The sequence below is a fragment of the Nicotiana sylvestris genome, chromosome 5, assembly GCF_000393655.2.
Source record: "Nicotiana sylvestris chromosome 5, ASM39365v2, whole genome shotgun sequence".
NCBI lineage: Eukaryota > Viridiplantae > Streptophyta > Magnoliopsida > Solanales > Solanaceae > Nicotiana > Nicotiana sylvestris.
In genome coordinates, this window is record NC_091061.1 from 118,447,255 (window position 1) to 118,463,210 (window position 15,956).

A 15,956-nucleotide genomic window follows, 5' to 3' on the forward strand; every position below is an offset into this window, starting at 1 on the left:
ATATATAAATATTTATTTTGCAATGGATAAATATTGTATCCTTGGTGTATATTGAGCCTATCTCGCTTGTGTATCTAAAGTGTATATATTTGTGTACCCAAATGTATTTTGTATCGTGAATGTATAATCTGTTTCAACAATGTATCAAAATTGTATATAATGTGTATTTTCTAATATGTAAACATAGTGTATATAAATTATATACAATTTTTTATGTGTAATGTGTACACACTGTGTATTTGGAGTGTATCATGTATTTTTGTATAGTGACAGTCTTTTTTTGTATATATTTTGTATAGTTTCATCTATTTTGTATATTTACATTTATTTTGTATATTTTTTGTATAGTGACAGTTTATTTTATATATTTTTTGTATAGTGACAGTCTATTTGTATATTGTTTGTATAATGACAGTCTATTTGTATATATTTTGTATAGTGACAGTCTATTTTGTATATTTTGTTGTATAGTGACAGTCTATTTGTATATTTTTTGTATAGTGACAGTCTATTTTGTATATTTTTTGTATAGTTATAGTCTATTTTGTATATTTTTGTATTTTGTATAATGACAGATTTTGCATGAATTTGTATAGTGACAAATTTTGCATGTATTTTGTATAGTGACAGATTTTCTTTCCAATATTCAAAAAAAAAATTCCTCTCCAGTCTAAAAATGTAATACATGGTCTATCTCTACATTGGACAAAATAACACAATTGAGAATGATTTTCTATTAGTGGATTCAAAAACATAAAAAGGTAAATAAATAGGAAGAAGGAGAGAAGGAAAGCCATCAGATTGAACCCAAGTAGAAACCCAACGACTTGCACCTTTGTAAAAACATAAAAAGGGACGCTTTATCTTGGATGGAAGAACCGAACTTTATTGTGAAGTGAAATCAAAACCTAGTCAGTCTAACCCATTGTGCTCGATCTCGTTGGCTTTACTATATGCAATACTTTTGGGCCGAAGGGCCATTTTTTGGAAGTAGGACAAAACATGGGCTATTAAAATTTTGAGGGGCTATAGAGATAGTTTTCTCAATAGAATACTAGTACGTTATATTTAGGATCTCGGGGGCAAATACATGATAGGCGTATTATTGAGTAAAATGTCTGCTTCTACTCATCTTCCTTCTTGAGTGTCTCTATCCTCTCATTCCCATTCTTAATCTGAGATTTTCATACCTGCTTCTCTATCCTTGTATTTCAGTATAGTATCTTTAGTTCCTGTAATAGTTTTGAGTTGAGTTGTAGTTGCTTATCACTGTTGAAGTAATAGAAGTGTTAAATCCATCCGACTCCAATGATGGTACTGGAACGATTCAGCAGCAACGGCAACCCAGAGAGCTGGCTTTTTCTGGCCGAGCAGTACTTCACTTATCTTGGCTTCGCTAAGAGGGATTGGTTACCTCTTCCTTCCTTTTACCTTGATAGTGAAGCTTTTAATTGGTTTAATTGGTTGTTTCAGAACAATTAATTTTTCGATTGGAAACATTTCAAGGCAAAATTTGCTCAGCATTTTCGACAACAACCCACCACACATCCGGTAGGGAGTCTAGCTTATTCCTCACAAGTTCGTTTTAATTACGTCAATTATATCCCTATAGTCTCACAATTAGTTCTAGTGTCTCCTTTTCCTGCTCCGAGCCATTTTTCATCTGCGTTTGAATCTGCTTATGAAACTGGAAACTCAAAGGCGGACCATGTGTTCGATGAATTGCAGTATGAAAATGTAGATTCCTTGGCATTGATCACTGGAAGTAATACTATAATTCAACCTATTGAAGAAATAGAGGCACCTCAAGTTAGGCATGCAAAATCAGTAGAGGTGGCGGATATGGTACAAGAACCTTGTACCACTATCGAAGAGCAGGTGTTCGATGAAATTTCACACACTGCATTAGCCAAGTTATCCAATGATAGTTTCTGTGAAAATGTGAGCTTGCAAACCACGGTACCTACTGAGGTGTTAGATGATACGAAGGGATCTAATACTAAGGAGGAGGAAAATTCAAGACATAATGTAGCTTTGTTTAAAAATTCTCCTCAAAAGGATTTATCCGGTTTTCTGGTTCCTTTTGCTAGCCAAGGAATTGTGATCTCAAATGTGAGTGCAAGAGTTGCTGAAATCACATATCCATTTGGTGGTGCCTTATGGCCTCACACTATTTCATGTTTGCTTAATTCTCTTGAAGGAATTCGTGGGGGTAAACAAAGTATACTATCGTTTTACCTTGTCTTTGACATACACGGGTGAAATTGGGTTGATACGGGACAGGAGCGCAATCTTCTTGGATTCTTGTTGTCTAAATCGATTGAGCGTGCTAGGGAGGACAAAATACATGAAGTGCTGCAGGCATTTGCTGAAGGTTACTCCAAGCAGTATATTGTCTTTTATCCGGGTCCTTATCTTGAGTATGTCGCACCCTATGCAGTAGGATCTATTATTGATGATGAAAAATATATGGAGGAGGGAGCTGTGAAAATACGAATTGAACTTCCAACTCAGAAGTTTCCTATTGGTCAAGGGCATGATGATTTAGGTGGACCTGAACTAGGTCTTGCAAGTTGTGTTACTCTCAAATCTTCTTGTGCAACTTACAAGCTACTAGGGGAGTCTACGGAGAATCCATTCATGCAACATTTTGGTGGTGTTACTGCTTATATTGTGGAGCAGTTACATGCACCAGTGCTACAATCTGCTATATGTGCTTACGTGAATGGCAACTTTCTAGCTTTTTTCTCTTGAAAGTGTCACTTTGTTGGATCAGATAACGAGGTCAAGGACAATTTCTTTAAGGGCTTTGCCACACTCTACACCTGTTGTGAAGTGAAGAGGAAGATAGTGGTAAATTTATCGGCAAAAAGGTAACAATATCTTTACAGGGGATATTGGAATATTATGGTGTTGCCATAGTTAAGGATCTAACATTGGTTCAAGTCAGGTCCTTCATGGCATTACTAGTTAATATGTACACCAATCTTGAGGCCATGGCTCATATTCAAACAGTTTGCTATGACTTGCTGAGAAGAAATCCTATTAGTTTGAAATTCTTGATATTTGAATTTGATCCCAAAGCACAAGAAGAGGATGCGACTAGACTCTTTCACCAACTGACGATAGTTGGTGTGTTTCTCACCAATACTATAATCGACGCGAAGTTCAGTGCTTGCTCACTGTTGTCTGGCTCCAAGTTAGAGAAGCTACTATATGGATATTCTATCAATACCCAGATTACATACGATGTACGTATTGGTAACATAATTTGCAGCATACAATACCTCTCAAAAGTGGTATTCCAGATTGTTTAGATGAAGCATCTAAGAGATCTGCTGGAATTAGAAATATGCCTTCAACAGTTTACGAATTTTTCTTCTATCTGTAACTTGGAGAATGTAGTTGCATTTTTAGTCTACAATTAGTCATTAATCTACAAATGAGTGGCTCTAGGAGAGTTAGCAAAAGCACATGCCTGGATGTAGTTCTACAGGAGCTCAAATTAAAGCATTGGAATTGACTCTACAGGATGGTAATTTTAGCAATTCGAGGGACTCAAAGATTCTTGTTATTTACTGGAAATTAATTTGGTTGTTGATATTGGAAAGATTGACTGATTCAAAGGATCCTTACTTCATGAATCCTCTGGATCATGCTTCCATTTTGAGAAAGCAGTTCATAAGAGTTGACCATAACTACAAAGTTTTGCTCCGATACAGTTGGTGGCCTCATCTAGGACTTATTGTCTACATGCAACATGATGCTCACAAGCTTTTCATTTCCAGACTGTCAAAGATCCATACCAAAGAACATAGAGCTTTACAGTGTAACATTTTCCTTGAGTTACGTGATAAATTGTTGTTGCAACACGAGGAAATGGGTAACTTATGGATACATGGCATCACCTATTGGTCTGGTCTCACTTCATGGCTTGATGTTCATTACTCTTTGTCATTTCTTGCGTCGAACCTCGAGGACAAGGTTCTTTTTGAGGATGGGAGTATTGTTATGAACTAGCCTGACTTGGTAAGGGATTATGGGCCAGAAGTGTGGAACGAGGCTAATCCAGTTGGGACTATTGGGCCAAGAGGTAAAGGCCCAATGATTAAACAACCAAATAGAATACTAGTACGTTATATTTGGGATCCCGGGGGAAAATACAGGATAGGCGTATTATTGAGTAAAATATGTGCTTCTGCTCATCTTCCGTCTTGAGTGTCTCTATCCTCTCATCCCCATTCTTAATCTGAGCTTTTCATCCCTGCTTCTCTATTCTTTGTATTTCAGTATAGTATCTTTAGTTCCTGTAAAAGTTTTGAGTTGAGTTGTAGTTGCTTATCACTGTTGAAGTAATAGAAGTGTTGAAAAACTTATTCATTACAAGGGCGTTGCGTGTTTTTCTTAGAAGGGGGTTATAATATCAGTTCTCTATCAAATTCAGTTGCGGACTCGTTTCGTGCCTTTCTTGGGGAGCGGAGCCTGGATGCAGATCTAGATGATCCAGCCTACTTGCACGAAGAACCATTAAACAAGGTGAAGCAGGCAATAGAAAAGGTGAAGCACATACATTCCTTTTGAAACATTATAGTGACAGTTTTCTAGAATTAGTATACATGAGAAACCCAATTTGGATGCGGTGTAAATAATTTTTTGGTGTTTGCTATCTGGTTCTTTTAGTTCTTCCAAATTATTGTAGTAGCTTCTTTGGATGCCCTCACTACCAAATTTAACTGCTCATAAACACCAAAGTTGAAGAATGTTGCAAGTTTTGCATGTCCCGCCTTGATCCAAAGCTGAATAATGAACCATCGGTTACAGATGACGAGCATCAAGATTCAGATCGGAGTCTGCAGCAAGAACCAGCCAAGACTCAAGATCAAGCTTAAGAAGATTTATAGATAGGAATCTTGTAACTCGTAGTTGATAGGTTTAGCTAGTTTAGCTTTTTATTTTTCATTTTGGTGTAATAAGGAGTTCAGCAAGTAGTAGCCACAGCAGCAACAGTAAAATCATAGCTTCCTGGTAGTCCCAGCTACCAAAACTTCCAGAACTACACTGACCTGATTCCCTTATAGCCAAGGATATGTAGGCAACCTCTGAAGCAAGGTTCGGTCAGGTTCTTTTGAAAATGCTTCTCATGGAGTTTCAGATGGGCAAAAATCCCTCATAAGTGCTCATTTTATCTTTGCCCGAAAACCCTTCGTGTCTCCGAGCAAAGAGGGGTAGCTGTGAGCACGTGATTTTTGCCCCACATGAATTACTCCTACAAAATCCCAAAGAATTAGATTTTTCTTTTAATTGTTTGTTATTTTAGGTATTATTGTAAAAAATTTCTAATTATTTGCATTTTTTTCTGTGCATGTTTAATTTTATTTAATTCATGAAAAATACAAAAATACATTACACTTGCATTTAGGATTTAATTTTGCATTTTAGATTAATTAGTAAATTAGTCATTTTACAAAAATAGAAAAAATCACAAAAAATAACTCACTTTGCATTTTTTAACTTTTAATTTTTTGAATTTTATAGTTTTTCCTTCAATCTAGGAGTTATTTAATTTTTTATAAATACGTTGACTAGTAATTAGCTTAATTTGGTAGATTTAATTTAGTTTCAAAAGTTAATTTAGGATTTTAAATTAATTTGAAAAAAGAAAAAGGAAAATATGAAATTGAAAGAGAAAAGAAAAGAAAATCAAAAGAATTGTTGATTTGGGCCAATTTGTATTAGCCCAAATGACCAAACCCCCTGAAACTCGTTCAATCCAACCCAAACCCACATCCCCAATCCGGTTCTCCTTTTTTATTAACCAAATGACACCGTTTGGAGTTCCTCCACTTAGATTCAATCCCAACCTTCCGTCCCATTTTATCTAACGGCTAAAATCACTTCCCCCATTTTTATTAAAAATGTCCAAACCCCCATCAGACAACCTAGTCCAAACACCCCTTCTTCTGTCTCTCATCTCTCTCATTGAACCCTAGCGTCGCCTGAAGAATTCCGCCATTTTCACCGGCAAAACAACTTTGAATCCTCTCCAAACTTCGACCATACAACCCTCACTCACCCCTGATTCCTAATCTACCCCCATATTCTTTCGAATCCTCACCAAATGAAACCCATCTTGGATCTGAAAAAGAAAAGCAGAAGACAAAAATCACCCGAGTTTTTCTAGTTTTGACAAGTGATTAAGAGTCGAAACTGGCCTTGGTCGTTTGTTCTTAACAAGAACACGTGATTGAGGCCAATTTCGGCTCAAAATCAAAAAAAAAATCATAGTTTTTTCAAGCCATGATTTGTTTGTTGTCTTCTGTAGGTACCCTCGTTCTTATTTTTTTCGTTCTTTTGTTCTTCTCCTCGTCTTCATCTCCTTCCGTTTCATCTTTTCTTTTCTTTATTATTTTTCGTTTTTGAATCAGTTTCTATTTACATGATTAGGTTAAAAGCATGTTAGTTTCTATTCTCATACTTAGTTTTAATTAATTCTTTCTCGTTTTTGCTTTTGGTTTCATTTCGAAAGTATTTTGGTTTTTGGCAACTCCGTTTAGCCCATTAACTTTGTGAGTTTTGTTTTTGAATGGGATTTGGGCTCTGTCAACAGAGGCCCAAGGAGGGGAATTAGGCCGGGTTTGCAAATCTGATTTGGGATTGATATTTGGGTCAACTTGACTCGTATCCAGTTCTAAGGGTAAATAATAGGGGTTACAAGGGTAGTTTAGGGAAATTAAGTAAGGAGAATCTTGTATAACTGATTGGGAAGCTGCTAGGAAAGTGGGGTTGGGGCTAGTTTAAAAAATAGATTTTAAAATCAAGGACTAACTAGCAAAAATAAAAATTAAAAAAGGAGTAATAAGCAAAAACTGAAGTTCATTTCTGCAGCCCTGAAAAACCTCTATAAAAGGCCTGTTACTTCATTCTCAAGTCAGATTTTAGAGAAATACAATACCAAAAACTGAAAAACGGTTGAGTCTTAAAACCTTGAAAGAACACTGAAATTCCCTGCACTTTTTTGGGTTGAAATTGGCTTTGACTCTACCTTTAAACGTCATAGTTAGTTAGAATTTCTGAAAAAACTCCAATGATTAGTGCTCATCTGGGTCCATACTGGTTTGAACGAAGTTGATTTTGTTGCTGGTTTGCTGAACTGATTTTGTTGCTGCTGCTAATCCCTCATTCTCCTTATTTTTCTTTGACTTCCAGGTATCTTTTGAACTATGGACAACATGTGAATTGTAAATCTGCAATTCGAATGCGAAACATGATTGAATACAAGCTATTATCGAGTTTTATTTTCCCTATTTCCTTCATTTCTTTAGTATTTTGTAATAGTTTAATCTTAAGCATGTTATATTAGCTTTTCTCATGTTGTGAATATAATATAAGTTGAATTACTGCTGTTCCTTTGTTTTGATTCTGCCGAGGATCTGATGTAGTTTCTTATATTCAAGTTAGTTGTATGTTAATCCTATGGGATTTTGCTACTGTTTTGCATTAGAGAAAGGTTCAGCTGATGTTGAAGTTCCATAATCCTAAATCGGATGAAGAAAACTTCTTGCTAGTTTCTGTTCATATGTATTCAAGTTGGTATTGACTGTAAGGCTACAGTTAATTATTCTTTGGTCCTTACTGTTTCTTTCTTTAGATTTTGGTTTTGTATTTGAACAAGTTCAGCCATATGATGATGTATTTTGACCTCCAGTTTGACTGTTTAAAGTATCCATAGTAAGCATCATTGTGTGCGAAATTATGACATTAATTCTAGTGTATTTCCACTTTCTGCATAATTGCAACTTAATTAGATAATGCATTTCATGTTTATTTTGCTAAAACTGTGTAAGTTTAATGAAGCTTGAGCCATTGAAGGGGCAATTTAGAGCCAAAGGCTCTTGTGATCCAAATGTCTCTTTGTTCTGTAGGGGACTCGATCTTGGGTCCTGTTCCTTTCCGTGTTCCTCTCCTCACCAAGTTTGGGCTCATTTTGGGCCCGGACTTGAGGCCATCCGTAAATAGGAGTCACATGTCCTATGGTATTTGGGCCAGTTGCTTGGGCACAATATCTCTTTTAATTGCTGTCAGTCCAGGCCCCTTCAGCCGAGTACTTGATTGCCTTTAATGTTAGCCCATTAGTTTTAAATTGGTTTGAACATTAGGCTAAAATAAATTCAAATCCCTTTAAGCCTTCTTTAATTAATTAGCCCTTTTAAAATTAGATTTGAGGCGTGCCATATTAAGCAAGTTATAATTTATGGCCTTCAAAAAATATTAGTTCAAACATCCTTTAAAATTAGACGTGAGGTGTGCCATAGTGCAAAATTAGATAATCCATGGCCCTCGGATAATTAATACTAATTCTTTAAAATCGAGGTGTGCCATCAATTGAATTTTCCATGGCCCTCGCAAACCGTGTTTTAAATTTGAAATTTGTAGTTGCTTTAGGCGCGTTAGTTAAATTGACTTCCTTTATTTATTAAATTCGGGTGTGCATTTCATGTGACCCAATTTCAATTCCCAACAACGTTAAATAAAATGTGTCGGGAACCGCGAGTGCATTTCATGTGGCGTGGTTCAAGGCATGTTCTAAATAACGTTGAATCTTCCTAAAATAATTAAAAGCGGTTAATAAGTTAAAAATACACCATAGGCTGAAACATGTAATAAATCGGATAATAGGCCAATTATAATAGTTTAAGCGACCGTGCTAGAACCACGGAACCCGGGAGTGCCTAACACCTTCTCCCGGGTTAACAGAATTCCTTACTTAGAATATATGGTTTGCAGACTTTAAAAGGAAAGTCGAATTTCCATGATTTGGGATTTAAAATAAATCGGTGACTTGGAACACCAATTAAAATATTCCAAGTGGAGACTCTAAGAATTGAATAAATAATCCCATTTCGAATAATATCACTTAAAGTGGGAAAACTCCCCATATACCCCTCGGGTGTGTAAAAAAGAGGTGTGATAGCTCTGGAGACTCTGCTGGGGACAGTAAACCCAGAAGTTTGGTTTAGGGTTTAAGAATTCAAGCTTAGAATAACTGTTGTAGTTGGCTTGTTTTATCTGATTTTCACATGTTGAGCTTAATATGCTAAATGTCGCTTTTACCGCTTTGATATTGTTTGGACTGTATATAAATTGCTACGAAACCCTCTTCTCTCTGAGTCTTCTAAATCATCTGGGAAGTGTGCACTTCGTGTGACTTCTTTCCTATTAGAGTCATATCCCAATTTTAGAATGAGGCTCGTACAAGTTGCAAAGCCGGTGAAGCTTCTGTATTCCCGGTACGCTGCCCCCCTCGGCTCGAGCCGTCTGCTCGGGTAAGCCAAGTCTAGAACAATACACCCAGGTTTTAAACCTAGTATAACAAAACCTCATACCGGATCCCTAGTAGGAACGCTTATTTGCATCACATGCATTTGACTTTGGAGACTCAACAAAGGGGTTGGGTCTGTCTAGGACAGGTGTACCCGAAATGAAAAGACCATCCTGATGCATTCTACTTGCTACTTGTGCATTTATTTGCTTCGAATTTGCATGTTGACCAGCTTATGAATAATAGGAGAAAGTTGGGAAAAAGAAAAATCAATTTGAGGGATAGAGAGATTATTACCTATTTTGAAAAACCCGATGTCCAAAAAGTACCGAAACTCTAGTGAAATTTTGAAAAAAAAAAAGAGAAAATTTTGTTTTAAAAAAAAATAATTAGTATTGTTTTTATTATGTCAAATCTACCCGAACTACGCTAGTTTGATTCTCATCGGATATGGGATAAGTAGGCAACCCCCATCGGGTCCAACTTTATTTTTGAAAAAACAACCCAAAAAGAACAAAAAAATTTATTGGTTTGTCATAAATAAGTAAGGTGATGCCATTCTTGCCTAAAATAGCCAAATGTCCCCAAAAGGGCGCCGGAATGTTGTTTTTGCAAAAACAACCACTTATGGTCTCCTTTTCAAATTTTTGGCCGATTAGCAAACATAGCCCTAAAATCTTATTTCCCGAAGTGCTGAAGGGCCGTATTTACAAAGCCGGGTATTATTTTCGAAATGAAAATTTTTGAAAAAAAAGTAATGATGACTTTTTCTTGAGTCCAAAGAAATCATGATCCTTTAACTAAATCACCCTAATAAATGTGCAGGGTGAGCACAAATGAAAATGAACCCTTTGAAGTTCTTGAGGAAATCCCTTTACAGCTCCATATGTGGTGGAACGACTTAGGAAAAGTCAGCAGAGGGACTGTGATAAAAGTTTTGGGTGGTCTCGTGGGACTTCTGAAAATCAAGCCGAGGTTGGATGTGATTGAGGCCTTGATACCTTTCTGGGATCCAACTCACAATGTGTTTCACTTTTCTGATTTTGAGCTCACCCACACGCTAGAGGAAATTGCGGGCTATGCCGGTCTTAATGGGAACCTCAGAAGTTGGTACCCGATTTCGCCAAGAACAGTGTCTCCTCACAAGTTTCTAGATATGTTGAGTATTAGTCGGGAGGTTCAGGATGGGAATTTATCCGAAGGGTTTTACACTTTCCACTTCTTGTACTAGCGCTATGGCAATCCCCATGGTTTTGAAGCACCGGATATTGGTCTGACCCATGCAGAAAATAAAGATAAATGGGAGGCACGGCGGGGTTTGGCCTTTATAGTAGCATTTTTGGGTGTCATAATCTGCCCAAGAAAAGATGGCAATATAGAATTGGGTCTTGTGGGAATGGTCGACGTCATGATTAAGAGAGCTAATGGCACTCTTGTTCCAATGATCTTAGCTGAGATTTACTGATCCTTAACCATATGCCGAGAATGGGGAAGATTCTTCTAGGGTTGCAACCTGCTAAAACAACTTTGGATACAAGAACATCTTTGTCACCGTGTGGGGTATATGAACTACGGCATGACTGGGCTGAATTGCATCGAAGAGCACGTAAACCGAGTGGCGGGTGTTGAATTTCCAGAAGGTACAGAGGCTTGGTTTGCGCACTTGAGTTCTTTAACTTCGGACAAAATTGAGTGGACTTTCGGATGGCTCCCTGTCACTGAAGTCATATACATGTCAGCCGAGGTGTGCTATCTTCTCCTAATGGGTCTCCGGAGCGTTCAGCTATATGCTCCTCACAGGGTGTTGCGCCAATTGGGCAGGTTTTAAACTATTCCCCATGACAAAGATTTGAGCGACAAGTCATAGAGTTGGGTCCAAAAGCTGTATTCCCAGAAGGAAATATTCGTCAGATTTGGAATGAGTACAGATTACTAGAACCAAAGACTCTACTGCAGGATCTATCTAAAGGCGAGTTAGACCCTAATTACATGAAGTGGTTTGGTAAGAGGTTTCAAATCCCTCGAGAGCGTGAAAGGCATGCTAAAAGACCCCACGTCCAGCAATTCACTGACGATTCGCAGGAGCAATGGGGCTGGCTGGCGAAAGAGGCAAGCTATAGGGCCAAGATAAGTAAATTGGAGGGACAAATCAGGGACCTCAAATTTGACAATAGTGTCCAAGATTCTACCGATGAAGGGGAAAAGAAGAAGCTGGTTCAAGAAAATAAAGCCCTTAGAGCTCAGATCCAAAAGATGAAAACAACTGATGTAAACTATGAGAGAAGTCGAGCAGCTGAAAGGCTTATAAGTGGTCTTAGAAAGAAAGTAATCGAGTTCCAAGATGACTTGGAAAAATCTGAAGATAGTCTAGCAAGAGCCCGAGCACAATTAATAAAGAATGCAGAAGGACGAGCGGAGTTTGTGCGGCAGTTGAAAAGAAAATATGAGGGAACAGTCACAGATTTGAAGAGAAAGCTCACTACCCTCGAAAATGAGATATCCAAACAAGCTAAGAACTTTAAAGCCGAAAGGAAACATTACTATGCATTGATGTCCCAACTGGAGGAAGATATGCAACAGCTGTAGAGTCAAAATCATCATGACACTCAAGTGCTAGAAGCTAGGACTCAGCAAATCGGGCGTTTGCTCCAAGAAAAGGGTATTATCTGGGAGAGGGTTAGAGCAATTGCTGATTACATAGTCATGAAATGCCACGAATGTGAAGACATGACTCGAACCACTTTCTTTGGTGCAGTAATAACATTTGCTCGCCAAATAATGAGTGATCTGGAGCGTCTTCAAGGGGATCTTGCACATAGGCCCGTGGCAAGACCGAATGATATCCCACGGGCCCCAGGAGTAAAAGCACTTATGTACTCTTGATTTTCATTTATCGAGTCAGTATCTCAATTTTTAGTTTAAAATATTGTTTTGAGTCTGTTTGTAGTTTTTAAAATTCCAAGAAATGAGTATATTGGAGTCTTTTATAATATAAAAGTTTAGGAGTTTTATTAATGAAAATTGAAAATTTCCAAAAAAAAATTGTTTCCTTATTTTTCGTACTTATTTCTTGAACTACGTAATGATCTGATTCACGCAGCGTCGTGATACATAGGCAATCCTCATCGGATCCGGTCATGATTTTTGTAAATAACTCAAATAAAAGAGGAATGTGGAAGGAAAGAACCGAAAGAAAAACCAAAAAGAAAAAAAAGAGCCAAAGAAAAAACAAAAGAAAAACGAAAAAAAAAACAAGAAAAGAGAGGAAAGAAAAAAGAGAGGAAAACAGGAATAAGAGGAAAAGCACAAAGAGCCAAAGTGGAAAGAAAAGAAAATTGGGGAAATAAGCAAGAGCCGGGATGAAACACGCAACCGTTGCGAAACATGTAGAAACACACTTAACTGTATAGGTGCATCATACCCCAATGTGCGACTACCTATGTGTTAATTGCATCAAACTGACCAGTTTGTTGTCTACTGTTAAGTACAGGTTCTATATTAAGGTGGTTGGTTTTGTGGTAATCTGGCTTCACATCCATACTTCACAAGGTCAAAAGGAAGTGTTGAAATGTCTTCGGAAAGTCATCTGCCAATAGTTCCCATTCCGGAGGATAGTCCGATCTTGGCCATCCCAACTTCCGAGTCAGCAACTGCTGAGGAAAACAGAATTCTGCATCTCTGCATGATGGAAATGTGGGATTCCTAGGCCAACAATAGGGAACCACTGAATGCGATACCTGGATTCCCTGAGTTATTTCCCAGGGAAAGTGGGACTTCCAACATCCCCATAAATTATCCAAATACCCCATTGGGATATCCTACCATCTCAGCCCACTTTGCTGGAACACCTTCTGAGGCTCGCCCCCAGGTGTTAACTTTAGGTGTGGCCTCAAACATATTCACTACGCCACCCTGTTCGGCTACGGCACAACCCACTCTGCTCAGGCCTAGCTTTGATCCATCATCCTTTACCTTTCAAGCACCATCTTTCCCAATAGAACCAACCCAGTTTACTACCAATGCTTACCTTCAGCCGCCCCGGTATGAGTTTACCGCGGGGTAGGAGAAAACCATAAAAAACCCTAAACAAGAGAAGATTACCAAAAAGATGAGGAGCGTGGAGAAGAGTCTAAAAAATATACAAGGTTTGAGCGGGCAAAAGAGCGTGTTCTACAATGATCTATGTATGTTCCCACACGTGCACTTACCCTTGGGTTTCAAAACCCCAAAGTTTGAAAAGTATAACGGGTATAGGGATCCCATAGCCCACCTCAAGAGGTACTACAACCAATTGCGAGGAGCAGGTGGAAAAAAGGAGCTTCTCATGGCTTATTTTGGGGAGATCCTGGTCGGCATTGCTTCTGAATGGTACATGGATCGGGATATATCTCATTGGCATATCTGGGATGACCTGGCTTGGAATTTGTCAGGCCGTTTCAGTATAACATCGACATAGACCCTGACAAGAATTTGTTGTCAAATCTTAAGAAGAAGTCCTCAGAAAGCTTCCGAGAGTATGCTGTCAAATGGCGCGAACAAGCGGCCAGAGTCAAGCCTCCAATGGATGAAACAGAGATGGTTAGTGTTTTTCTTCAAGCCCAAAATACTGATTATTATCAGAATATGATGTTTGCGATGGGGAAACCGTTTGCCGAGACCATCAAAATTGGTGAAATGGTCGAGAATGGTTTAAAAACAGGGCGAATATTGAGTCAATCTGCTATAAGGGCTACCTCCCAAGCAATTCAAGGCGGGTCTGGAGGTGTAGCGAACCGAAAGAAGAAGGAAGAAGTGGCAATGGCAATTTCAAGTGTAAGAAAACCCCGTCTACCCAGACCTTACTTCCCTGCAAGAACCCCACAACATTGCTATCCCCATCAGGATGTGGCCTATGCTATGGTTCCTCGGCCATACGCAGTAATGAATGCCCAGCCCTACGTTAGGCCACAACAACAACTCAATCAAAACCGAGCTCCATTTCCCAGAAATCAACCTCCTCGCCAAGCTCAGTATAACCCCCGACCTCCACAGAACAGCTTTCCCTACAATGCCCATGCCCGGGAACCACCCAGAATGGCAAACTTCACGCCCATTGGTGAGTCATATTCCAGCCTTTTCCCCAAACTTGTCCAGATGGGTCTGTTGCAGCACGTACCCCAAACCAGGCAGAACCTAGAATCGCCCTCCTACAGAGCCGATACTTGATGTGCATACCATTCGAGAGCGGAAGGGCATGAAACAGATGACTGTTGGACCCTGAAAAGGGCCATTTAAAATCTCATAGAACAAAAGCGGATAGTGCTAAAGGACGAAGACGTTCCTAATGTGACCAACAATCCATTACCGACTCACAATAACGGACCGGTTATTGGAATGATTTGCAAAGATAAGGAGTTCGATCCAGCTTTGAAAGCCATAATTGCAATCACTGATGTTGAAAGGAAGACAAAGGCTGTAGTAAAACAAGACAAGGGGGAGAAGAAGAGTAAACCCATCCCTCAAAACACAGAAAAGAAAGTGGAAACCAAAACTGGGGTAGCGCCCTCAAAAGATGCGGTTCTTTATGTTCCCTGGGGGAACAAGAAAGAACAAATGTCATTGAGCCCTCCAAGAAGGTTTGAGCTAAACAAGGGATCTGAAATGTATGTGCCTAAAGGGACCTATGTGGTGCGGGGGCCAGTAATTTCACCAAGGCTGAATGAGCCCGTGGTTATTGGCCGCGCACCGCAGAGGCCCATGACGGATCCTACTACTGTCCCATAGAATTATAGCAGGGCGGTAGTAACCTACAAAGGAAAAGAAGTCCTGGGAGAAGCAAATGAAACCAACCCGGCGGAGAAATACCTCAATCTGGAGGAAGTAAATAAAGCCACGAAGAAGCGTTTCCCACTCAAGAAGCCAGTTAGTGCTGAAGAAGCAGAAGAGTTCTTCAGTAAAATGAAAATGGCGAGCTACGAGATAATTGATCAACTCCGGAAGTCTCCTGCTCAGGTCTCTTTGTTGTCTCTACTAATGAATTCAACTAAACATCAGAAAGTGTTGATCAAAACCCTCAATGAAGCGTATGTTCCCATTAAAACCACTATGTAACAACTGGAAAGGATGTCAGAACGATTTTTTGCAGTCAATCAAATTTCTTTCAGCAAGTTTGATCTGCCCCCGGAAGGGGCCGCCCACAACAAAGCCCTTCATCTGACAGTTAAATGCGAGGGATATTATGTGAAAAGGGTCATGCTGGACAGTGGTTCCGGAGTAGATATTTGCCCTCTCTCGACTCTGCAAAGAATGGAGATCAGTACTAAGAGAATCAGGCCCAACAATGTCTATGTGCATGCCTTTGATGGTATCAAAAGAGACAACATATGTGAGATTGATTTGATTCTGACTATTGGTCCGGTGGATTTCGAGGTGACCTTTTAGGTCCTAGACATGGATACTTTCTATAATTTCCTCTTGGGAAGACCTTGGATTCACGCAGCAGGGGCTGTACCTTCTACTCTCCACCAGATGGTAAAATTTGAATATGAAGATCAGGAGATTGTAGTTCATGGAGAAGATGCGCAGTCAATTTACCGGGACCCGTCAGTCCCATGTCTTGAAGTTAGGGAAGGAAGTGAACATATAGTCTATCAAGCTT

The 15,956-nt window shown here is 39.0% G+C and overlaps 2 protein-coding genes across 2 annotated transcripts; both read left to right on the top strand.

The window, feature by feature from the left end:
- Positions 1–11,308: 11,308 nt before the first annotated feature.
- Positions 11,309–11,905, top strand: LOC138869221 (uncharacterized). Its single transcript, XM_070146822.1, has one exon. It carries the CDS (start codon positions 11,309–11,311, stop codon positions 11,903–11,905), a length of 597 nt encoding a protein of 198 aa, XP_070002923.1.
- A 141-nt stretch (positions 11,906–12,046) lies between these two features.
- Positions 12,047–15,739, top strand: LOC138869222 (uncharacterized). The gene is made up of 5 exons (XM_070146823.1): positions 12,047–12,192; positions 13,750–14,456; positions 14,604–14,961; positions 15,094–15,381; positions 15,463–15,739. The coding sequence occupies exons 1-5, from the start codon at positions 12,047–12,049 to the stop codon at positions 15,737–15,739; spliced, it is 1,776 nt and encodes a 591-aa protein (XP_070002924.1).
- The last annotated feature ends 217 nt before the right edge of the window (positions 15,740–15,956 follow it).

Bases quoted from the DNA above. Each gene is read 5' to 3' on its own strand.
- LOC138869221 (XM_070146822.1), top strand. From the start codon at position 11,309: ATGAAGTGGTTTGGTAAGAGGTTTCAAATCCCTCGAGAGCGTGAAAGG.
- LOC138869222 (XM_070146823.1), top strand. From the start codon at position 12,047: ATGACTCGAACCACTTTCTTTGGTGCAGTAATAACATTTGCTCGCCAA. The intron at 14,457-14,603 runs GTCTGTTGCAGC...AAAATCTCATAG, and splicing joins CCCCAAACTTGTCCAGATGG to AACAAAAGCGGATAGTGCTA. The intron at 14,962-15,093 runs GTATGTGCCTAA...GAATTATAGCAG, and splicing joins CTAAACAAGGGATCTGAAAT to GGCGGTAGTAACCTACAAAG.